We start from the raw sequence: 25,262 nt of genomic DNA, 5'->3' as shown, positions 1-25,262 counted from the left end.
TTGATCCATTTCATATATAATTTCATCATTCATTCTTTCCCCACGGGAACATTAGAACCCACAAATGGGCAGCTCCCAACGTCAGTGGCTTCATAGCTCAGTTGGTTGGAGCGTCGCACCGGTATCGCGAGGTCACGGGTTCACGTTGAAGTTTTGCAGGCTTCTCTACGCAATTGCAAAAATTTGCGTTCATAACTGCGAGGATCGATATCATAGCTTTACTTGATTTCATATCCGCAGTTCATGTATGATCCATTTCATATATCATTTCATCATTCATTCATTCCTCACAGGAACATTAGAACCCACAAATGACCAGCTCCCAACGTCAGTGGCTTTATAGCTCAGTTGGTTGCAGCGTCGCACCGGTATCGCGAAATCACGGGTTCAAACCCCGTTGAAGTCCTGATTTTTTTCAGGCTTCTCTACGCAATTGCAAGAGCTTCTCTACGCAATTGCAAGAATTCCGTTCATAACTGCGAGGATCATCGCTTTACTTGAGTAATATTATTGGTTAAAAAAACAAAATGATCATGCTGCACGTGCGGCACGCATTTTTGAACAATTCTCTGCCGTACTCGTCAAAACTACTACTCGAAATGACCAAATTTAAGGTTTTGACGAGAACATGGACAAACTGCAGTGAATCTTTCAGTCTCACTCTTTGCTTCAAATCCGTCCGTACCAATCCTGTTATAGGACATTTTGAAGTGACGTTCTCGTCGCCGTAGCCGTCGTGGTTTCTTAAACTCCCTAATGCGCAGTGTAATTGGCCCACCTAGAATATCAGTGCTAACTGCGGGCCACCATGGTCTTGTTTCCAAATAAAGTAAATAAAGTAAAGTAAAAAGTAAAGTGAAGGAACACGACATAAAAAAATGGCGAGCCGGAAACACACTTTATTAACCTGCGCATGATACTGGTATAGGCCGCTGGTCAACACCTACAACAAATGATACAATGGATGTTTCGAGCGTTAGCCTTTCGTCAGTGCGAATCGCTCGAAACGTCAGCTTTCGAAATTCTTTATGGTGGAAAATTTACTCATCAACGCAGTTGATATACTCACATTTCTGTGTTTCACTTCCCCATCGACACAGCACCACTCTTCAGAAACTAAACCCCTTTTAATATACAACCTTTCAGTATTTGTAGATTTCAGTTCGGTGTTCTTTTGCTATGCATTACATAATTTTTGGGTTCTTGATATCTTAAAGGCCTCTTTTTTTTTTTCAACATATGTTTAGCAAAATTCTTGTTTGGGGAGGATACTACTCTATTCGCCAAAATAGGAAGTCAACCAATCCGGGTTTTAGGCCCCGTCCACACGCATCCGGATACCATTGAAACCGCAAACTTTTCTTTGCGTTTCCACCTTCGGTCCATACGTATCCGGTGGATCTGTAAACTGCAAAGAGTTGAATCCATTCTCCAAAGTGGAAACTTTTCAATACGATATGAATCCGATATTGTGTGGACACCATATACTTTTCAATCTGATGACGTAACAAAGTCGGTTCCAGTATTTACCGCGTGAACATCCAATATGGACGCCATACAAATGATTTTGCGCATGCTCTCTTAACTACATTCACGGGCAGGAGTCCTGGATACTAGAACAAATCCGGGTTTATTAGGAAACGTGTGGACGGGCAAATTCGATTCGTGAACGCTACGTGTGGATGCGGAAACTTTTGAAGCCGCAAAGAAAAGTTCCAATGTATCCAGATACGTGTGGACGGGGCCTTATGTTGTCGTAGTCAAAATATCGTCGTAAATATCGAAGCCCTTACTGGCATGTTTGTGACTGTTTTAATTGACCATACTCTATATTGATTTGATTCCAAATTCCCTTTGATTGCCTCCGAGAAGAATTATCATTCCGAGAAAACACTGCAAATGAAGTGCTTCGAGGCAACCCACCTGACTTTTCTTCGTTCTGTGCTGAAAGGTTTTAGATTGATGTTGGTATGTGCAGTGCACACAGCAAGCGATCAAGGAAAATTTCTTCCTTCCATGAATACAACCTCGCCTTTTTCTTTTATCGCATGATAAACCATTTTTTTATGAAGTGCTTTCAACAGTATTTGATATTTTAAATTATAGATAAAACAATCTTGAAATGAGTGAAACAGAACAGTGGTAGCTCTTTAGACATGACTTCACACAGCAAACAATCTATAACGAAACTAGAAGAGAATCTCAACGCTGCGAAACATGTTGGTGACCTTAAAGGCGAAGGAGATGCCCATCTCAATCTTGGCAATGTATACCATTCAATTTGTGACTTTTGCGAAGCAATTGCCCATCACGAAAAGCATTTGAAGATTGCAAAACAATTGGGGGATCGGGTAGGAGAAGGAAGTGCCTGTTGCAATCTAGGTAATGCTCATCAAGCACTTGGTGCATTCCGGAGAGCCATTGATTATCATAAAAAGAGTTTGAACATTGCCGAAAAAGTGAATGACAAGGCGGCAAAAGGGCATGCTTACGGCAATCTCGGCAATGCATATCGAGCACTTGGTGACTTCCGAAAAGCAATCAAGTATCATGAAACTGATTTGAACATTGCTATAGAAGTGGGTGACCGAGCAGAAGAAGGACGTGCCTATGGCAATATCGGTAATGTTCATCAAGCACTAGGGTACTTCCGAAAGGCCATCGAGTATCATGAAAAAGATTTACAAATTGCCAAAGAGATTGGTAATAGAGCGAGAGAAGGCCGTGCCTTTGGTAATATCGGAAATGCATATCGAGCACTTGGAGACTTTCGAAAAGCGGCCGAATACCATGAAGACGATTTGAACATTTCCAAGGAAGTTGGTGACCGAGCAGGAGAAGGACGAGCGTATGGCAATCTTGGAAATGTTTACAATTCGCTTGGCGACTTTCAAAAAGCCATCGAGTATCATGAAAGGCGTTTGAACATTGCCAAAGAGGTTGGTAACCGGGCAGGAGAGGGAAGTGCATATGGCAATCTCGGTATCGCTTACCATTCACTTGGTAACTTCCGAAAAGCCATTGAGTGTCATGAGAAGGATTTAAACATTGCCAAAGAAGTAGGTGATCGGTCAGGAAAAGGACGCGCCTTTTGCAATCTTGGCAATGCATATCAAGCCCTTGGAGCATTCCGAAAAGCCATTGATTATCATAAAAAGGATTTGAATTTTGCCTTAGAAGTGGGGAACTGGGCAAGAGAAGGTCGTGCTTATGGCAATCTTGGTAATGCTTACTTGTCTCTTGGTGAGTTTCGGAAAGCCACTGTTTATTTCGAAAAACATTTGATCAATGTCAAAGAAGTAGGTGACCGGGCCGGGGAAGGACGTGCATATTGCAATCTTGGCAATGCATATCAAGCACTCGATAACTTCGCAAAAGCAATTGAATTTCACGAAAAGGATTTAAATATCGCCAAAGAAGTCGGTAACCGTGCGGGAGAAGGACGTGCGAATGGTAACCTTGGTAACGCTTACTGGTCACTCGGTGATTTTCGAAAAGCTATTGAGTATCATAGAAAGGACTTGAACATTGCCAAGGAGGTGGGTGATAGAGCGGGGGAAGGACGCGCTTACGCTAATCTCGGTAATGCTTCCTACTCGCTTGGTGCATTCCGAAAAGCCATTGAGTTTTATGAAAAGCGTTTGACCATTGTCATAGGAGTTGGTGACCGGGAAGGCGAAGGAGGTGCCTATGGCAATCTCGGTGTTGCTTACTATTCTTTAGGTGACTTTCAAAAATCTATTGATTATCACAAAAAGCGTTTGAGAATTGCCAAAGAAGTAGGTGACCGCGCAGGAGAACGACGTGCCTATTCTAATCTTAGCAATGCATATCAAGCACTTGGAGACATGCAGAAAGCTAGTAAATACCACAAGAAGGATTCGAACATCTCGAAACAACCTGGAAACTTGGTCGAGGAAGGAAGTGCCGATAGCAATCCCAGCAAGGCTCACAAGTCGCATGGTGACATTCAAAAAACAACTGAATGCCACGAAGAGCAATCAAACAACGCAAAAGAAGTGGGTGATCAGACCGAAGAAGGAATTACTCATGGTAGCCTCGGTGGTGCTCATTCTTCACTTACTGGCCTGCGTAAAGACGCTGATTGCAATGAAGTGAACTGTTTGACAAGTACCAAAGAACTGGATGGTCGGGCAAGGGAAGAAGGTGCGTTTTGCAAATATAGGTAACATATAACTTAAAAAAAGCCTTACATGGCTACAAGTTTACCAGTTAAGCAAATCACCTGTTGGAATAAAAATGCTCAGAAAATCAGGTTGACCGCTTGTCAAACTTCTGCCGCATGGATGTCGCATGTATGAATTAGATTTTGAAAGGAAGAAGTGATCCTCGCTCTTATCTTAGCTTTGGAACCAACTCCTGAATGAAGCAAAACTAGCGGAATCAATATATTCATTCAATAAACGTATTAAAAGGTAATTGGGTCATGTCATGCCACAAGTGTTGATCTTGTACTTGGTTTACAATATCTTTGTACTTAGTGTATTAATAGTTAAATTTTCGTAGTTTTAGACTTACCATATTATCAATCATGTACTTAGTTTGCAATAGTTGAATTTTTATAATTTTAGACCTACGATATTATTAATCTTGTAGTACTAGTTCAAACACGCCCTCCATGGAAACCAGCTGAGTGTTGTTGGGGCAAGCGTGTTTCTTTGATTTAAATAAAGTATACCTACCTACCTATCTATCTCGACAATTTAAGTAATTGTCTCTCAGAGCATTACACTTGCATTTCAGAGGCGATTGGTACAAATGCCACTGAATCCACCTGAATTTTTTAGCTGTGTACAGGAGACAATTGCTTAAATTATCCAGATTAGTGCGGGGATCACCTTCCTCTTTCGTCTATGACCCGCACTTCAAATATTTAACAATTATTCGTTGAAATCGAGGTGAATTGCGGCAGACAGAAGATAACTAAACACATTTAGTATATACTCCCTCAGTGATCTTGGTGTTTCAAGCAAGCTGATTGATTCGCTTCTCGGAGTAATTGGGCAATAATTCACTCCCTACGGAGGGAATAATGCGTGATCCAAGCAAAACAAAATGGCCGTCGTAAACTCGCCAGCATTTCTGAATCGCTTGCACGTTTTCCACGCATGAATTGAGATGTCTTCAATTAAATCGACTTTGGATGGTTTTCTTCTGCAATTTGTTGAGATTTCATGCGTATATACTAAAACAATTTTTCTTTTCAATCTGGGTGAATAGTGGCAGAATATTTACCTCGAGTGAATCAGATTTAGAATATATTTAGAATATATTTATGGGAAAGATGACACCACACACGGTGATTGGTCATTGAAATTTGCCCAACCTTTTCCACTAAAAATCACTTGTTCATTTCGGTTTTGCATTTGAAGAAGTGAAAAAGTGTGTTTTCAGGCTGTCTGCTATTTTGCTAGACACTGATTCGTTGTCTTTACAGTGACTCCTCCTGAAATTAATTTACGTGGTCCCAAGGCTTTGGAGGCATATAACAAGGCTCTTACAGAAGGAAAGACGCATGTAAGAAGGATCCCAATTATGTTGATTGGACAGGACCGCTCAGGAAAGACGAGCCTGAAGAAGTCACTTAGGGGAATACGGTTCAATCCTGATGAGAGCAGCACTGTTGGGATTGATGTTGATCCGTCTTACTTTAAAGTCACCTCTGAGATTTGGAAGATTGGAGAGACGGATCAAGTAGCAAACGATCAGGTGATGACAACCTATGAGCATAATTTAGCTCGTCTGGTTGTTGAAAATCTAAAGGAACAAGAATTATTTTCTGAAGAATCTATTGTCGTCAACTCGGCCGATTCTGAAAAATCTCCCATGATTGAAGCAGTGGCACAAGGGGTAAATAAAAGCAACGAGCTTCCCAAGAATCCTTCAACGTTGTCTAAATCACGAATTCATGATAAAGATGATTCATCCGCAAATTTTACAATAAGTACACAATTTGAAACCACAAAAGATCGTGAAAACTCTTTGAAGAAATCCAGAACTACCGTGACAGACTTAAGTGACGATAGGCACGCTTTTGAAACTTCAGCCGATAGCAAGTCTCTTGAATCACATTCGAAAGAAAGTAGTAATCCTCTTGCCTCATCTGATATACCTGAAGAGATAGAAATCTTGATTAAGAAATTGCAAGAGGAAGCTTACAAGATCGAAGATGAACAGGATGTCTATTCGGTTTTTTGGGATTTTGCCGGAGAGTCCGTTTACTATGAGACTCACCCACTTTTTCTGACGTCAAAAGCAATTTACCTGCTGGTTTATGACCTTAGTCGAGACCCTTATGAAAGAGCGCAGCCCGTGAAAAAGCAAGGAGTGTTCAAGAAAACTGAAGACAAGTTGAGCACAAGACCTAACCAAGATTATCTGGACTACTGGATGACTTCAGTTGCATCACTCTCCAGTCCAGATGAAGATCATGCTGAGTATTCAACGACGTCGACATCCGTAGTTATTCCCAAAAAACTTCCCCCTGTTTTCTTAGTTTGCTCGCATGCTGATGAACCTTGTGGTGGGAATAATCCTTTTGACCTGGCCGTTGAAGTGTTTGGAACATTAGAGACCAAACCATACATGACTCAGTTGTATGATGTCTTTGTAGTGGATAACACAAAGGCAGGCCTTGAATCAGAGTGTCCAGAAGTGGTGCGCTTACGAGAGAGCATTGTAGCAGTTGCCAAGGAGCTGCCACAGTTGAAGGAGGTCATTCCAGTCAAGTGGTTAAGGTATGAGAAAGCACTTCAAGGTACCTTGGATGAAGGCCATAGATGGATTTATTTTGAGCATGCGAAACGAATCGCATCTGAAGTGTGCCATATTCACGACCAACAAGAATTTTTAACATTGCTTGACTTTTTGCATGATCAAAGAATTTTGATGCATTTTGATGACACTCCTGAATTAAGCAAATTGGTTGTCTTGGATCCTCAGTGGTTGATTGATGTGTTCAAGAAAGTGATAACTGTTGAGCGTTACAATCATCAAGAGAAAGAGTTTAAAGAGTTGTGGCTCAAGCTCGAGAGAGAAGGAATCATGGTAGAAAAGCTGCTACAGCATGTGTGGGGCCCATTGATAAAACAGCATGAAACCTTCGAAACGCTCATTGCAATTATGGAGAAATTTAGCTTGTTATGCTCTTGGCCTTCGTCAGATGATTCCTGTGATAAGCAATACTTGGTGCCATCCATGTTAATGTCGCACCCACCACAGGACATCACCGAGTTGATTGCCTCTGCAGAACTACCTTCTCTATTCCTCAAGTTTGAATCTGGACAAGTTACGTCGAGCTTGTTTCCGCGGCTCGTGTTACAGTTCTTTCAGTGGGGCCAAAATGAAGTATTTTGGAGTTCACTGCATCCTCAGTTGTTTAAGAACTTTGCCAGGTTTTACGCTGCCGGGGACGAAAATTGCTCTGTTGTACTCTTGTGCAATACCTCCTTCATTGAAGTCGTTGTCCACAGAGGCAATGTCACTCCTAATCAGAAAGGTGATCTTCAGTCAAAGCTAAACATTTCGTGTGGAGTTCAACACAATTCATTTGAAATGTTCTGCGCTGGCGCTGTTTACAGACAGCTCGTTTTGGTTCTCGAGTGTATGCGTAAAGAATTCTGTTGGATGAAGCGAATGAGATATGAAGCTGGAGTCGTTTGCCCGGTCTGTTGTCATGGAAGACTGATCACGTATTGTCGCACTCACCACAAAGAAGGTTGTGAGCAAGAGGAATGTCTTCATTTCTTATCTGAATCTGAGTTGCAAAGCGCCGATCTGTTTATTACATGCAACAGGTCGGCGGCTGCAATTAATAACAAAGTTTGCGTCGAGGAGTTTGCAGCTTGGTTTTCACGCCCTCCTGAAGAGGTAATTGCCGCTTACAATAATTTTTAGTGTAATGAGGTGTTTGGCTGTTAGGAGATTAACTTAATTTTTTGCTTATTTGGACCAAAGGCTTAAAACGGACCTAGGACATGAGACATGCTAGAAAGTCACGAACTTGAAATGGTCTCTAGTGCGCATAAGCCAAAGCTGAAGTAAACTGGCTATGGAATCTGTTTTGATAGTGTAGAAGTCGTTCCATGCCTTGCGTACACAATCACTATTTTGTAGTGGTAGAACATGAAATTCGGAAGGCCTATACCGTTCACTTACTCTACCAAAATCACTTGACGATGGGCATGACCTATTCTTAGGTTATGAAAACGTCAGTCAATGTCACCAACAACAGTCCTTCTCAGGTCTCCTCTCATCCGCGCGGTGAAGTCCTGATCACGTCCTGATTGTTCTGGCGGTTTTCATACCAAGACCGTTAACATGTTTTTTCCTGTTGACAGTCCACCTTATTCTGGCCCTAGAACGAAAGAGCTCTCCTCTGCTGCTCGCGTATTTGCCTACTGGCGATCGTCGATGTCTGTATCACGTAAAATTTCAGCTTCTCGCTTTTTCCTTATTATAATTAACGATAATTATGATTTCTTTTCATGTTCAGACCATTATAAGATTTTAAAACAACGACCAATTTTGTTCCATCTTTTGACTTTATTTCCATTTTATTTCCTTTTTTTTCCAACGCTTTTCTTCGTGTTCTCTATTCCCTTTGAATTATATATAGAAAGCAACTGATGCGATTGATGGGAGACTGTTATCCTATGGTATAGGTAAGTTTCTGGTGTAAAGTAAAGTAAGTAAAATCCTTAATTTAAAAACACGATTAGAGTTTAAGCACTACATGCTTGAGGGGTCGTGTATGTAATTATTTATCTGATTATCTAATTACCTACTGAAAAATGAATGAAAGATAGGAAATTAATTTACATTATCGCAAATCTGATTTCCCTAAACATCGGCCTAGATTTTGCCTTTGAATAAATTGTTTAAAATTACAAGAATCATAAAAATATTCTGAAACACATTTCCACAGTGCAGCTCCTCTGTCACAAACAGAATTTTTCATGAAATAAGTGGAAAATCGTGGAACGACGGCCTTATAATGTCCTCTTAGGTTATACGGACCTATTACGCCATACAACTAAATCCGAAATCATTGCGGGCATATTATCTCTGACTATGTTATAGATTACAAAAATTTGGTTTTATCAACGGAGTTGATAATGTAAATTGGCCACCGTACAGAGATTCTAAAAGCTGACGTTTCGAGCGTTAGCTCTTCGTCAGAGCGAATCGAGGGATTATGGGTTAGAATACGTGTAGTTTTTATAGTAGAGTAGGGGCAACGCTATTGGTGGTAACATGGCAACGTGAAAAATAGGAATATATTAGTTAAATGAAAAGCGTTCGTTAATACCGTGAGGATTAAGGGTGCCGATTTGAAAGATGAATTTTTGTTCCAGATTCTTGCGGCTTTCCGTCGTACCTAGATGTAGGGAAAGGCCGCAGATAGCCATGTGTTTTTTGGAGTGGTTAGGCAGATTAAAATGGCGAGCGACTGGCTTGGATGCATCCTTGTCATTCTTTTCAACATCGCGAAGGTGTTCGCGGAATCGGTCGCCTAGTCGTCTACCTGTCTCACCAATGTATAATTTATTACATAACGTACATGTTATGCAATAAATGACATTTGCGGAGGTACATGTGAAACGATCGGTGATCGTAACAGATCGCTTAGGTCCCGATATCTTGCTAGTGTTAACAATGAAAAGACAAGTTTTGCATCGTGAGCGCGCGCATTTGAAAGTGCCGGGTTGCTCGTTAGTTTTGAGCGCGCTTCTAACTAAAAAGTTGCCTACGTTTTTGTCGCGTTTGAATGAAACAAGTGGAGGTTGCGAAAAGATTCTACCAGTCTCGGGATCATTTTGGAGTAATTTAAAATTACTAAGAATGATGCTTTTGACTGCGTGATTATCAGGATGGAAAGTGAGGGTGAATGGAATTCTGTCATTCTTATCTTTTTGTGACGTTTGTAGTGATAACTGTCGATCAAAGTGTTGGGCGCGATGATGGCCCGCTTTGACCACAGAGACCTACAATCCTAGACAAAACTGTTGGGAAGGTTAGCACTTTTGAAGTCTTCATTGCTTCTCTCCCCTCCCCCCTCTTTCGATGTTGTGTAAAACTGAATGGTTTCAGTGGGAAATTGTTGAGTTGCCTTCCAACATTGAATAGGGGGAGGGGGGCTATGTACGAAAAAGTGAAACTTTTTCTTTTGAGCTTTAACAGAAGCGGGTTGAAATACATCTCTGGTGGGGATCATTTATATAACCTTCTCAACTACTTTTGTTTATGATTGTCTGAAAATTCAGGGTGTGGTCTTAAATTGGAAAGACGACTTTTTCCTTAGCGTTTACACTTCCTTTGAAAAACAAGCACAATTAGTGTTTTCTTTAACATTTAACTGCTTTTTGCCATGTTATCATGAATTTTAGGCGTTTATCTGGTTAAGTTTTCAACTTTCATTACATGTGTTAGGACGTCATGTTGCATTGGTGTCTCAATACGGTATCAAGTTGTAGAGCTACTAAAATGATGAAAATTGCTTCGTAAATGAACAGAAAGGGGAGGAGACTAAATGATAGTTAATTAAAGCCAAAAAGCTGGTCTTGAAAGGTCAAACGAGTTCACGTACTAAACTCTTACAATGTCAGTTGCACTTTGCCAAGTTGAGAGCAGCGCCTTTTAAAAACGTCATATGCATTTCAAACAGATCACGGAGTCACATTAAATAAGTAAATTAACAGTGATTACTTCTTTTAGCGTGACTAGGATGGCCTGTCAATCATTGACCTATTTTGGGAACAGTAAACATGTATGTGAACATTACTCCATTACATTACTCCATAAGAAAATGCAAAATATATGCCTAGTGAATGTGATATTTTGCAACAATAACGTAGTTATATGTAAAGCATACTGGAACACGTACAATGTTTTTCTCATTACGGACAAAAGCTATTGTATCTACTTATTTTCAACATTACTCCATTGAAACCATGTATACACAAAGGTTAATTAGATACATTATTTCAATTTAAGCTCTCTTTATGGAGTAATGTTGCAATTTACCTAAAATAAAGCTGAAATGACCATGAAAAGTCCTACTACTATTTCCTTTGAAACCCTTTACACTCCAGTTTCAATATTTTATCTGTAGCTGTGCTGTAAAGGCATTATTTTAGGCTTCGAAAATGGAGTAATGTTTGGAGTGATGTCGAGAGTAATGTAAGTGCTCTTGCACTGCTCGCACCATTTCTTGCTAAATCGATTGAAATAAATCAGTTTTTGGCATTCTTCCAACGTCCTCAAAATAAGAAAGCTTTCTTTTAACGAATATGAAACATGAAACAACAAAAATGTATTTTTATGACATTCTTAGTAAACGTTTTCGCAACAGAACGGAGTGCGGAGTAACGTTATGAAGCGTCACGCAAGTCTGAAATCCAAATCGTAAAACGATGATTTTAACCAAATTTCAGTATTGTGAGATTTTATTTATGCATTGGAAAGTACATTATAAGAACATGTCCAGAATAAGAAATGGAAGCCACATGTCAAATACTACGAGAGTTATAAGCGTTCAAAGCAGATTTCCTACTCTCATACAATCCTAGACAAAACTGTTGGGAAGGTTAGCACTTTTGAAGTCTTCATTGCTTCTCTCCCCTCCCCCTCCTTCAATGTTGTGTAAAACTGAATGGTTTCAGTGGGAAATTGTTGAGTTGCCTTCCAACATTGAATAGGGGGGAGGGGGGCTATGTACGAAAAAGTGAAACTTTTTCTTTTGAGTTTTAACAGAAGCGGGTTGAAATACAGCTCTGGTGTGGTTCATTTACATAACCTTCCCAACTACTTTTGTCTATGATTGTAGCTATGTTAATCTTTTTGTAGGATATGTTGAACACCAATTTTTTAATCAGTACAACGGCCCCAAACCTGAACTCTACGGCCACTACATCGACGAGTGCATCGGCGCTATTTCATCCAGCAGAGAAGAACTCGATCAATTTATAACCTCCGTCAACTCTTTTCATCCGGCTCTTAAATATACCTGCATGGGAAATTTCGGAAACTTCATTGGCTTTTCTAGATATCAAAGTTTCTATTAGAGGCAAGGTGCTATGTACTAGTGTGCACTACAAACCTACTGATTCACACAGTTATTTGTTGTATTCATCGTCACATCCATCACATGTCAAGAACTTCATCCCTTATTCTCAATTTCTTAGACTTCGACGTCTATGTAGTGATGACTCCGATTTTTCAAGCAATTCAGAGGAGATGTGCAAGTTGTTCGAAAAACGTGGCTATCCTGCCTCTGTGGTCAAAGTGGGCCATCATCACGCCCAACAATTTGATCGACAGTCGTCACTACAAACGTCACAAAAAGATCAGAATGACAGAATTCCATTCACCCTCACTTTCCATCCTGATAATCACGCAGTCAAAAGCATCATTCTTAGTAATTTTAAATTACTCCAAAATGGTCCCGAGACTGGTAGAATCTTTTCGCAACCTCTACTTGTTTCATTCAAACGCGACAAAAACGTAGGCAACTTTTTAGTTAGAAGCGCGCTCAAAACTAACGAGCAACCCGGCACTTTCAAATGCGCGCGCTCACGATGCAAAACTTGTCTTTTCATTGTTAATACTAGCAAGATATCGGGACCTAAGCGATCTGTTAAGATCACCGATCGTTTCACATGTACCTCCGCAAATGTCTTTTATTGCATAACCTGTACGTTACGCAATAAATTATACATTGGCGAGACAGGTAGACGACTAGGTGACCGATTCCGCGAACACCTTCGCGATGTTGAGAAGAATGACAAAGATGCATCTAAGCCCTTTGCTCGCCATTTTAATCTGCCTAACAACTCCAAAAAACACATGGCTATCTGCGGCCTTTCCCTACATCTAGGTACGACGGAAAGCCGCAAGAATCTGGAACAAAAATTCATCTTTCAAATCGGCACCCTTAATCCTCACGGTATTAACGAACGCTTTTCATTTAACTAATATATTCCTATTTTTCACGTTGCCATGTTACCACCGATAGCGTAGCTCCTACTCTACTATAAAAACTACACGTAACCCATAATCCCTCGATTCGCTCTGACGAAGGGCTAACGCTGGAAACGTCAGCTTTTAGAATCTCTGTACGGTGGCTAATTTACATTATCAACTCCGTTGATAAAACCAAATTTTTGTATACTACTTCCCCACCGACGCAGCACCACAGTTTCTTTAGAAACTACCCCTTCATTCATATGTTATAGATTAGTTTGACAAGACTTCGTTTATACACATCATAAATCGAGTCCCATTGTGTGAGTTCCATAACTTGTACTGATGGTGTGTCTCGCGGCAAATTAAAAATTAGCCTTCCGGCACCACAGTGCAGGGCTTGCAGGGATTTGATATAATCCAGGTTGTTACAGTTCCCCTAGATAGCGATGCCGTATGTTACTGAAGGGAGAATAACCTTAAAGTATAGGTTAAGAAGTGATTTTCTCTTAAGAAAAGAACACTTTTTCAATAAGTTCAATTTCTTGACAAAGTTGTTCCTTAATTCCTTAAGATGATTCGCCCAAGTAAGCTTTCTGTCGATAGTAATGCCCAGCAGTCTTGTAAAATAGACCCATGCAACGTTGATATTCCCAATGGTGATCAAAGGGAGTGGACCAGTTCCCGGTGGAACAACACGTGACCACTTTACATTTTGAAGAGTGCGGTGTTAATGAGTTAGTCATACACCATTTGTTAAGCTCATTCAGTGCGTTATTTAGTAGGTTACATGCTTCATCAACGGTGGATCCTATACAGTAAACTGTAGTGTACTGTACGTTTTCGGCTCTGATCATTACAGAAATGTTCCCAACGAACGCTGAGCAACAAAACATTGTTAAAGGAGATTGTAAATACAGCAACGTAGTGTAAATAAAAAGTCAATCAGGTTTATCTCTTACTTTTCCTTAGAGAGTGAAGACAATTCGCTCGCTCAGCTTCCTGGTAATGTTGTCGAATCGCTTACGTCGCGTTCATGTGATCCAAAAGAAATTGTACTTCAGCTGAAAGAAAGTCTGAATTTGGACGAAACGTGTTTGGAGCAACCAAACCCAGAAACAAAGAAAACGATCCGTTGTCTAGCAAAGAGAGCAAAGGATTCAAACAGAATTGAGGTTGTCAAGCACTCGAGAGAAATTACACCCGCAGGGACAACTGGTGAGTTTGTAAACAGTGATTGGTCACTGAGACGGGACCCATCACGAGGTTAGTTTAACTTACTCTTCCATCGGGGCATGACTCGGCAAAAGGCCATTTTGAGCCACAGGCAGCAACGAAGAAACGTATTCCTAGCAAACAGGTAGAGCCACAGGTGTTAACTTTGAAGGTTTTATGTTGAATTCAGGAAATTGAGCAAATTCAGTCAAAACAGAATTAATTTAATACTTGACAAGGAAGAATAGAATTACTTGTAACCGGTATACTGTTATCTCGATTTACCTTATTTCTTTCCGTGGCGAAAGTCAACTATTGAAACTACTTTTTAAAAAAAATGTATTTGTCATTACAGAAGTGATCCAGCGTTTATTTCAGTTCCGGGGAAGATTTATTAATTAACTATAATTTTAAAACGGCATACTGGACATCACGCAGCGTTCTGTATCGTCAATTTATGTTCCGGAAAAATATTATTGGCAGCTTTTTGGAGTAACAATTGAATTTATTCGGGGAATTCTTCCTCTTGTAATGTACTTTGCCGCCATATCTTGACATTACTTCTCGACTTTTTACTAGGTTTTATTTCGTCGTTTTTGTAATTTGTAATTTTATTTTTTTCCGTGTCATGAGAAGTCTTTCCTGTCCCTCCCCTGCTAAGTAGTGTCTTTGTGTGTCGAGTCTTCTGCGCGTATGTTTGGTAAGTCTGAGGGTGTACTAGAAATGCATAGATTTTATCAGGTGGACACAGTAGAACAAAGCGATCAGTAATGGTCTTCGACAACAATTTCATCTTTCGCCGTTGATGTCACAAAGTGAGCTTTGTTTCTAATGTTATTTGGCTAACTGTGGTGTTATATACAAGACTGAAACCAAATGGCAAATTCTGTCGGGGTTTAAAAGGAACCGGAAGCCTTGAGTGCGTCACATTGTTTACTGAAGTCGCATCTCAGTTGTCTGGCAATTTACATTTATTTTGTACTCACCTCTGCACAGTTTTCAGGTAAAAAAACGAACTAATTTTTGCGGTTTACTTTTCAAGCAGCAAGACTATTTTCAACTTCTATTACCATTTGTAAAAAAACCTGTCAATCAATTTGCATAAGTCAAAATCTTGAATAACTCGGCTACCAAGAGTGCTATCACAATAAAGTAAACGCCGTTCTTCATCATTTTGAAAGCTCTTTCGAACAAGTTATAAAAAAGTTTGTGTTTTATGCAATTTAAACTCCGCGAAAAAAAAGTGCTACACTGTAACTCCCGGCTTTTGCAATACCATTTGGTGTAACCGTTAACCGAAAAAAGACTTGACCTGTCATCAGATTAGACTGAAAAGAAGAGAAATTATGAAGCGGAAACAACATGTTCAGTGTTTCCTTAGTATGTGGCATAAACGTCGGGCCGACGTTTTTCAAGATTACCCAAATGTAATCCGTTTCAGTGTTGTACATTTATGTCCGGCCATGCTTCTCTTTCCTTTTGCAGTATTTCTTTAATTTACGTTGTTCAATTGTTTTAAGTGGTTATTGCAATGTTTCATTCTACTTTTTGGGTATTTGGGAGAAAAAAGGAAAGGAAAGCAATTTATTAAGTGTCTAGTCGTTCTAGCGCTGGAGCACTAATTGGGGACACTGTAAACTGAAATTAACAATTGACGCAAATCAAGACAAGTGTTCAGGAGCAGATGGGAAAACAAGAGTACCCGGAGAAAAACCTCTTGGTGCAGAGTAGAGAACCAACAAACTCAACCCACATGTGACGCCGAGTCTGGGAATTGAACTCGAGCCACATTGGTGGGAGGCGAATGCTCTCATCACTGCGCCATTCCTGCACCCCAAATCGTGGAATTATATCATTTTAAGTGACATAACCCCTTTAAAGAAGAAACGAGCGAGTTTTAGTCAAGAGCGTGTTTTGTTATCTTTGAACAAAATTTATTACCAAAGGTTAAAAAAGTAAAAGACCTCAAAACGGGGCACGACATTACAAAATAATTCGCGTGAGCTAAAGGGCCATTGCTGGCATGAAGTCTGGGTGACCCCTCAAATGTTCTACATCACCCCCCCCCCCCCCCCTTCCTCCCTTACTTATAAAAATTATGGAACGCTGCAGTTCAATACCTCCCAACTCAGTGCCTTCTGTTTTTGCGTAACCTTTTCTGGAAACTTTATCTGGTAACCGTGGCTCGTTCACTTTTATTTACAGGACCTTTGCTACCAGGAAACCTTGACATTCGCAACATCCCTGTTTGCAAGATGCGAGAACTTACAATCGACTTGAGCAGTAAGTTGTACCCACAATGTAAAAAGGAGCGGGCTTTCAATAATTTGAATGAGTTATGTACTGCTTAATAAACAAGCAGGAGTGCTTTATCAGGTTTTAAAACATGACCTGAGAGTTTATTGAACAAATTCAAAAACACCCCCTCTGGAGTCGGAACAAAGGTTTAAATTGTGAGAGGAGAATATTAGCATACAAGAAAAGCGAGCTATGCCTTATTAGTATGCTTAAAAAAAGAATTGTAAGGAGGAGTTTCATCAGTTTTAAAAGCTCATGCACGTGACGTTTTATCGGTGACTTGATTGGCTGTTTCCCTCATGAAGTATTAATGCACATTATAACTTCTGTCAAATTAGTCCAGTGTACCCTAACCCATCCGTGTTTCATATCCTCCTTCCAAATATATTTTTATATAATCTCTACAAGAGTCAGAAGTGATAGTATTTGGCACACTACTATCTATAGCTGACAAAAGAGTGCCTGAGAAAATGATGATGAGAGACTCGTTGAACTCCAATAAACGTGTCTGATTATTGTGTTGCAGGTGGAGAGGAATGGAAGGATGTTGCTGAGAGACTGGGTTTCAGTCCAAAAGAGATCCGGTATCTTGACAAGCGAACTATGAATCCATGTGATGCTGCACTGGCTACTGTGAGTCAGCGGTGCGACATTAGCGTGGACGATCTATACGATGCTTTAACTGATGCTGGGCTACCTGTGCTGGCCGATACGCTGTGACCCATTCCGACCTCAGAGCTCCAAAGTGCAATCCGTTTAAGCAATCGTGCTTAAGTATTTGTGTCACTATTTTCGTTTCCGCTCGTCACATTATCTTACTTTTAGCGCCAGTACTACTTGAAATAGTTGTTGCAATTCACATGCATGTTTTTTCCAAAGTTACCTTGATAGTGTCGTTATGGTTACGCAGTTTCAAATAACTTGTAGGTTCTTCTAGACAATTTCGCCTCGTGACTTGGAGCAACAACGAAAATTAGACGCCTGAGTCCTCCTCAGTTGTTCTGTGCAACTGGAGAAGTACAGGCAGCTGAATCAGATGATCAGTGCTCAACTTTAATTTTTCAAAGTGCAAATGGACATGTCTCACAATATTTCATTTCTTTAAATAAACAATATGTACAATGCTTTTTATAAAGTATCTGATTTCAAATATATATCTGTAACATATAAACAAAAAAATACGAGAGTATTTGCAGCGTTAGAACGAGTAAAAAGCCTTACTCCGACAAAGTTGCTTGATATTGCCATAAAAGATATCACTAACACAGCTTTTGTTTTGTTCAGTAGTAACTATTTGTTCCGGACAAAAAATAAGTGTCCTATATAAAGGAATCGAGGCAGTAAGTATAGTATGAACGCGAGTGCATTTCGTGTCTTATGGGCACGAGTGGTATTTTGAAAGTTCTGCAATTCGAGAACTTTCAAAACATCACGAGTGACCATAAATCCTGAAATGCAGGAGTTCATACGATTTACTCCACAAAATTACTCCATAGCAACTTTCGTATTGCACTCTGTAACCTATTTATGCATTCGCCATTGACCAATCAGAAACGCGACATTCTTTTGAGTATATAATACACGCAATTGATGTTGTCCTATCGTGCTCTCAATGTATAAAAATGTTATTCGCCAGTGAGCGCTTAATCGTATCAACAGTTTCCCTGAGCATATCTTAATTTAACTGCCAAGCGATCTTTAACTGTGACTACGACTAATGCACATGCGTACTATTCCAAGACGATTTCCCGTCCAATTCATGAAACCAAATCCTTGGTGTTTTGAACAGTTTCATACTGAGCCATGCCTCTAGAATTTTGTAGTCTATTAAAACATAGTTATTTTAATTAACAGTAACTTTTGGAAATTTTATCCTTTTATCGCGTTATTTATTAGGACATTTTTTGTAAGCCTTAGCATAATTAAGCCTACTGGCCGCAAGTTTGGAGACAATAAAATTATCTATCTATCTATCTTGGTTACCATCTGGTGACGCAGTGAAATGAAATATCATCAATGTTTTTCGTATACAAATGCAACAAGTGCCAGTCAAGGCCAGTTGGTGTTTCAATGGCAAACATAGTTAATGGTTTGCATGCAAATTGCAGCAGTAGTTTGCTCTTTCTCTTTTTTCCTTACATCATTGATCTTCCAAGCTGCGCACTAGGTCAATAGAGCTTAATAGTGCTTTAGCAACGATCACAGCAGCGCTAACGAAAAACCTGGATATTTTCGTCATTGCAGCAGTATTGTCCCATAGTAGCAACCATGGGGCAAGACAGTTACAGTTAACAAATCCCGTACGAACACTGTTTAAGCCAAAAAAAAAGATTCAAGGTTTAATGTTGTAAGCTGCAACTTCCTTCACCAAACCTTGCATTTTTCGTCGTTGTCTTACAGATAACGTCAAACAAATGTACAAAACGCCATACTGTACAATTGTTTTCTTAACTTTTGTCGTGCAAGCGACTTGTCGTCTTAAAGAGAACTTCCACTCCAACTAAAGATTGCAACCGAACTTGTTAAAAATGTTCAAAAAAGACGTTTGTTAAATAGAAAAATGGTCTTAGAATCACTTATTTCCAATTTCAAATTTCTAAAATTCGATAAAAACGCATTCTTTGAAAAAATGTAAACAAATTTGATTTAAAAAAATACTTTTGGAAGTTGACTCTGCTGATAGTTGCAGTTGTAACTACTTAGTTACCCAAAGTAACAATTAGAGCGACTTGGTGAACCTTGAAACTGATGTTATGTGAAAGTTTCCACTACTATTTGGACAGCAGGTCTAAAAAACAGGTCACGGGTCACAGGTCAGTGTATATGTCACTGTGCTATAGATAAATAAACGACACCAAAAGTGTCTCCTTCCTTATCACTCTTAAAAACTGTTATTTCAGATACAGGGGAAACGTTTGACTTGGTTGTTCATCGGTTGAGCAGGGACTTCTAATGTTTCCCTTTCCAAATGTGACCCGCCACTATTCGGATGACTATGTCAATTAATATTAATTTCACTATTCCTGTAATAATGATCTTGATGTCTGTTTATCTTAATTATTCTCTATCATGTGCATTTATGAGTTGAGTAAAATAAATTAACTTGTCCTATCTGGTTTTGATACCTAGCCATTGCTCTTATTATTAACCAGTTTAAATATCAAAGGCAGCCAGGTCTGTGTCAACACGGGGTCATCCGTTGCCATTCCGGGTCAGTAGTAAGTCGACAAATTCCCTCGTCCATCTCGTAATAAGTGTCAACACGAGGTTATCGGTTAGTCGGCCGGCAAGTTTCCTCGCCCCTCTCCCAATTGAATTTCTCCTCTGCAATAATAAAATACATACATCGCAGGATGGGAAGGTAAACAAACTTGTCATGTCTTCTTTGTTTTCATCAAACGTTCGTTGCATCTTCCATTATTCTAAACAATAACTTTTTTTCCTCCTGCGCTTCCACTAAAATCGGCCCTGAACGTTTGATGGAAGTAGCTTCAATCGTTTTATGGTCTTTTTCCGGGAGCTGGTATTCATGTGGCCGAACTCTTAAACGGCAAATTAGAATGATATTGCCTATCAGAGAGAGAAGTAGACAGGCCATCAACGGAATTATAATGATCCAGTTGAGACCTGAAACTGAAGAAAAAATGCCCAAACGGTGAATATATTATAACATTGCAAATCTCATGGATTGGTGCAATGTAGACTTTACATGGGAAGGGAAAGAGGCTACGCGTTACAAGGTACTTTATTTAAAACTCCTCCTCGTCATATCTCCTACCTTTTAATTATTTAATGTCGAATTATCCTCATGTAGCTAGTATCTCCGAGCATTTACCCTCCCAACAATGATACACCACAGGCACACCGGGAACTACATACACCTTATTCCAAAATGGCCGCCATTTTGGTATTCTTTTGTTTCTATGCAACCTTCTGGCCTCGCTTTCAAAGGTAAAATTCAAAAAAATATTTAACTTTGAACGAGGCCAAAAGGGCCAATTTGCATGGAAACAAAATAATACTAAAATCGCGGCCATTTTGGAATAAGGTGTATGCCCTACTTTTTGTGACGAGTGTGTGGGTTTTTTTACGTCCACAGTCCCAAAGGATTATGAACATTGAGGGGTTGTGAGACGGGACTTACGGTTCATCGTCGTTATCCGAGAAGACTTAAAAGTCTAACCATTTGCAGATGAAATTACAAAGGTAGCACTTTCTCCTCAGTTATTTAAAGAGCCCGAGTGTTAGTCCGGCCGGAGTTGAACTCCCGCACGGCAGCCCCGATGCTCAACCAACTGAGCCACCGGTGCGCGGTGGATGACTGGTTCTGTCATCGACGGTTCACGTAGAAAATAATCGAGCCGTCATTAGTCGGTTAAAAGGAGATTTATTTGGGGTTGGGCAGTGATGACTGAAATTTACCTGCTTCTAAAAGGCCACTGTGATGCTCATCTGGCTCATCATTTGAGCTTGCATGTGCCACAGGTACTTGCGTGACCAATTCTGTTGTCGCCGTGATCGCACTTGAGATTATCTGGCTTGTTGGTAACCTTGACCACCACTGGACAAGCCTGCTTGGCGCATTCGTTGTTGCGTTTGTTATATGTGGAGTTACGGAGCTTGAAGAGAAATATAAGATCGTAGATTTCCTTGTATTATCGGTGCTACTTTTTCCCGTTGTTGGCTTTGTTGTCATCTTCGCTGGCCTCGTTGTTGTTTTACTTCTTGTTCTCGTGGTTGCTGTGGCTAGGGGGAAGCAGTTGGGATCTTGAAAATAAGAAAAAATCATGATAAGGAAAAAGTCACAGTGATCAGACAAACGGTTTGGTTAGAGTGAACACCAAACCGTTTACACACCTCCAAATCCCAGACTCGGGCAGTGGAGAGAGCACTCACTCACGAATCCCGGACTTGGCGTCATATGTGGGTTGTGTTAGTTGGTTCTATACTCTGCTCCGATGGTTTTTCCTCCGGGTTCTCCGGTTTTCCCCTTTCCTCAAAATCCAACATTTGATTTGATTTGTGTAAATAAAGTTCATTATTGTTAAGTCATCATTTGGCACTAATTTGAGTGAATTTTGGTGCAAACAATGTTAAAATTTTTAAACTGGCCACAATTTTGAACAAATTTAATCATATTGTACGTTTTTGAGGAAAGAAATAAACCATCATTGACCCTACATGGCGTGATCCGGGTATTGAATCCAGCGAATACATTGAATTGGAAGGGACTAACATGATGATGATGATGGGACAAGATGACCCTGTGCTGGATCCATTTAAAAAAAAAACGGAAGTGGACAGGGGAGACAAAAATCTCTCATAAGCTGGAGGAAGAGTTTGCTCATCAATCTGAAGAATTACAAAAGATCTCAATTGAAAAAAAGAGATTAAGAAAGATTGCAGGGAAATAGAAAATTCAGAAAGAAAGAGAGAAATAATCTACATCTACTTATCCAAGAATGTGGTTCCATCTCATGCTGCGTCTTTGGTTAATTACATGGAAAGAGAGATGTGCGAGCTAAGGAAAATGAAAAGATCTACGGACAGAAGACAGAAAGCTGAGGAATCGAGACATCTTAACAAGTGACCCCTGTGGAGTTTACTTAATATTGATACTGGAAACATTTACTGCGAATGGATAGACGAAATCGAGACTGCTCTGGATACCACTGTTCCATCACCAGATAGCAACAAAAGATGGAACAGATGAAGCAGTGCAAGTGTTACGAAAGAAAAGAAACTGGATTTCTCCTGGGTCTGATAGGTCGGGATTGCTATTGGTGAAAATATACGCATGCTTTTCATGAAAATGCTTCATAGACGCCTCATCCAAGAATGGACATAACCGTTATGGTTCTCATAAGGAAAGACAACCTTGATTCCGAAACCACGGGAGTTGAGCAGTGAAACCAGAGACCGGTCACATGTCGCAACACGATCTACACGTGGTAAACAGCGTGCTTCTAGAGCTCCGATTAATGATGACCACCTGGAGAAGTACAACCTCATGGAAAGTCAGCAAAGGGGTGCAAGAGCTGGTTGCAGTGGGACCATGGCTAACTTACTGATCGAAAGAATTGCAGTAAATGACCGTTTAAGAGGTAACCGCAACATCAGTATGGCAGATAGATGTCAAAAAAGCCTATGATTCAGTTGGCCATGGGTCGCTCGGACGACGGTAAAAGGAGAGAAGGTGGGAAGGTGGGAATAGGTCTCTTACAAGCATTTTTACAGACCAATCAATTTTGGGACTTCCTTTGGCGCAAAACAACAAAGGCAGTTCCGGTTCGGTGACGCTATGACGTCAAGTTAGTTTCCTGTGATTGGTCATCGTGCTCCCGCGGCAGTTTCGTTTGCGGGAAATTCAATCTAAAAATGAATCGGTCTGTGAAAACACCGCGACAGGAATATATGGGAGTTGGTCCCTCCTACTCAAGGGCTCCTGCTTGAGACCACTGTAAGTTCCAAGAGAAACTGGAAACAATGCTTAAGCAAAATTTGGGCGGACAAAGTCTTATGGTATTTTCCGAAGTGGCCTATTCCTGACGGATGCGGTATACGCTCCTATGGGTACTTTTTTTAACTGCCGTGCACATAGCTCACAACAAACCACTCCCCGTCAGTGCCATCTCCCGACTTGCACAAAATTATCCCATTAGCTGACTTATCATTGAAGGTATTTTAGTGAGGCACCATCGCTACAGGATACAATACCTTCATGATTTATACACAATCGTATCCGCAGTTTCATATTTGCGTGCTTGCAATTTCCCCCTGATTTCCGGTAAACTGATGTTTGGGTACCATCTGAGGTAGCTGAAATGCAAGGTAAACGTGTTTTATTACAATAAAAACAATCTCAACGACAATGGAGGCAGAGAAGAGAGACCCTGGGAACGAGGTTGGAAGTCGATTAGACTGAAGATGAACATTCCGCATTCCTCGCACGTGAGTTTCACATTCTTGATACATTTGTGTGCCGTTCTATTTTAAGGAAGGCGTTAATGACGGATTCCAATACGTAGAGGACGAAATCCTCAGCCGGCAACAAATCTGTTTTCGCTCTCAATTTCGACGTTATTCACATCAGATAAATATCTGGATAGGCAGTACACAATTTGCATCTTTGGAGGAGCAACCCGGAAAAATAGCGAAATGATTATGAACGCTAACACAGATCTTCAGATGACATTCTGGGCCTCGAAATTGCTTAAGCTCGCTTCAAAGTGAGGACTGCAAACTTTCTGGACCGCTATGGCTATCGAGTGCAATGTGTACCCGATGCAGCCATGCCAAGAGTTCTCACAAAAAAAAGTGTGTCACCGATGATCTTACCACATTTTGACGTCATCTGTGATCTATTACTGAACAGGTGGACCGCAACATGGAATCGGTTTCTTCAGTTTCGATTCAGTTATATAATAAAGAATTAAAAGTTTTTGATGATGACGTCAGCTACGAGTCTGTTCTCTAACTGATCATATGTGAAAACCAATGAAAATGCGTGCATTATTGAGCTTATTACATAATTTCTAATGGATTACTTACCAATAAAATAATACTCTTCCCCGGGTATATATACGGGATTGAAAATTGCACTATATCTCTGAAACACCAGCGTGAAATACTTGAGCCTCAGCGGTTCGTTGCACTTGAGTAGCAGTCTGCTCCCTTGAGCTGCCGTATCACAACGTTCATAGCTCTCACGTGGTACAATCCAGAAGTTTTGATAAAGTTTATTTGAAACGCTATCTGTCGTCCTTTTCAGGACAGTGCTTGGGTTCGGACAAACAACATGAAGTAATGAACTCGGAAGAACGTAGATTAAGCTGTCATTTCTATTGAAGCTGGAATCAAAATAAAAAAGTTGAAAGTGAATACAGTGCTACATCCAATATACGCCTACTGGAATAGGTTGGGCTAAAACAGTAGATCCAGTCGGTGTCATGTAGAAAACTGAGAGTAGAACATATATAGCGCAGAGTAGATTTAAATTTGTACGCTACGTTTTAGCTGGCGGAACCTGAACCAGCCGTACTATCGTACACCAAATTTCAAACAACGCGACGTCGCTGGTTCTGTCAAATCCAACGTCTTTGGTTTACTGTCGCATCAACGAGTTTTAAGATAGAAATAAATTGTGTACCTCACTGGACTCAGCTTTTTAGCCCAGTCTCATAAAGTTGATGCGAATAACCGTACCCCTCCCTAGTAAACAGAGGAAAGAACACTTCAAATAGCAAAGGGAGAGGAATCGGGGGTGGTTAAGAGTAACTGGCAAATGAGACGTGGAAATGACAGAGTGGAGTTTGGTGGCTACAGTAGCCTCCTTGCATGGGGCAAGAACCCATGGTCATGGGTTCGAGGCAAGAACTTGAAGTTCTTTCCGGATGTGTTGAAGAAAGCTACAAAATAAGCTCTGAACTTGAACTTGCACAAAAGGAAAACTCCGTGGTAGCAACAATATCACCCTTATATTAAATATCGTAAATAAAGTGATAACTTGAAGGACCTCAGTATTGTGTACGGAAATGGATACGAGAGGTACCTCTCAACATTGGACGGCAAAAAACAAAAACAGCAACCGCTATGAACACGCGATTTTGGGAAAAAAAAAACTATTCCAAATTAACCGTACATTCAAATGCTACTATCTTGAAGTAATGCTTAAAATATAAAACGAAAATCAACACGAACTGAAAAAATTATCGAATTTGCACGCACTGCCTTCCAATGCGGCCTGCAAACAGCAGTAGCGCCAT

General features: G+C 40.3%; 2 protein-coding genes across 3 annotated transcripts in view; one reads left to right on the top strand and one right to left on the bottom strand.

Annotated features, from left to right (window-relative positions):
* The window catches only part of LOC138041992 (uncharacterized), a 25,526-nt gene extending 7,403 nt beyond the window's left edge, over positions 1 to 18,123 (top strand). Inside the window, exons 3-8 of one of the 2 annotated variants that reach the window (XM_068887716.1) lie at positions 2,107 to 4,167; positions 5,459 to 7,890; positions 8,639 to 8,684; positions 13,957 to 14,202; positions 16,405 to 16,482; positions 17,024 to 18,123. In XM_068887716.1, coding sequence (XP_068743817.1) covers positions 2,157 to 4,167; positions 5,459 to 7,890; positions 8,639 to 8,684; positions 13,957 to 14,202; positions 16,405 to 16,482; positions 17,024 to 17,217 — 5,007 coding nt within the window. In that variant the 5' untranslated portion in view covers positions 2,107 to 2,156 and the 3' untranslated portion in view covers positions 17,218 to 18,123. Of the gene's footprint in view, positions 1 to 2,106; positions 4,168 to 5,458; positions 7,891 to 8,638; positions 8,685 to 13,956; positions 14,345 to 16,404; positions 16,483 to 17,023 lie in introns of those variants that run through there. The other variant, XR_011130909.1, reaches the window with a different exon arrangement.
* Positions 17,537 to 25,262, bottom strand: LOC138039732 (uncharacterized). Its single transcript, XM_068885582.1, has 5 exons — positions 25,225 to 25,262; positions 24,049 to 24,347; positions 23,215 to 23,316; positions 20,920 to 21,264; positions 17,537 to 20,130 (listed from the first exon to the last, which is right to left on the bottom strand). The coding sequence occupies exons 1-5, from the start codon at positions 25,260 to 25,262 to the stop codon at positions 19,892 to 19,894; spliced, it is 1,023 nt and encodes a 340-aa protein (XP_068741683.1). The 3' UTR covers positions 17,537 to 19,891.

This window comes from Montipora capricornis, chromosome 3, assembly GCF_036669925.1.
Source record: "Montipora capricornis isolate CH-2021 chromosome 3, ASM3666992v2, whole genome shotgun sequence".
Classification (NCBI taxonomy): domain Eukaryota; kingdom Metazoa; phylum Cnidaria; class Anthozoa; order Scleractinia; family Acroporidae; genus Montipora; species Montipora capricornis.
The sequence above is the reverse complement of the archived record's forward strand: the minus strand, read 5'-3'. Positions and strand labels throughout refer to the sequence as shown.

Coding starts and splice junctions, on each gene's coding strand:
- LOC138039732 (XM_068885582.1), bottom strand. CDS start 25,262: ATGGCGCTACTGCTGTTTGCAGGCCGCATTGGAAGGCA. Junction 24,348..25,224: donor GCAGGCCGCATTGGAAGGCA/GTGCGTGCAAAT, acceptor TTTTGATTCCAG/CTTCAATAGAAATGACAGCT. Junction 20,131..20,919: donor CAGTGGCCTTTTAGAAGCAG/GTAAATTTCAGT, acceptor TTTTTTCTTCAG/TTTCAGGTCTCAACTGGATC.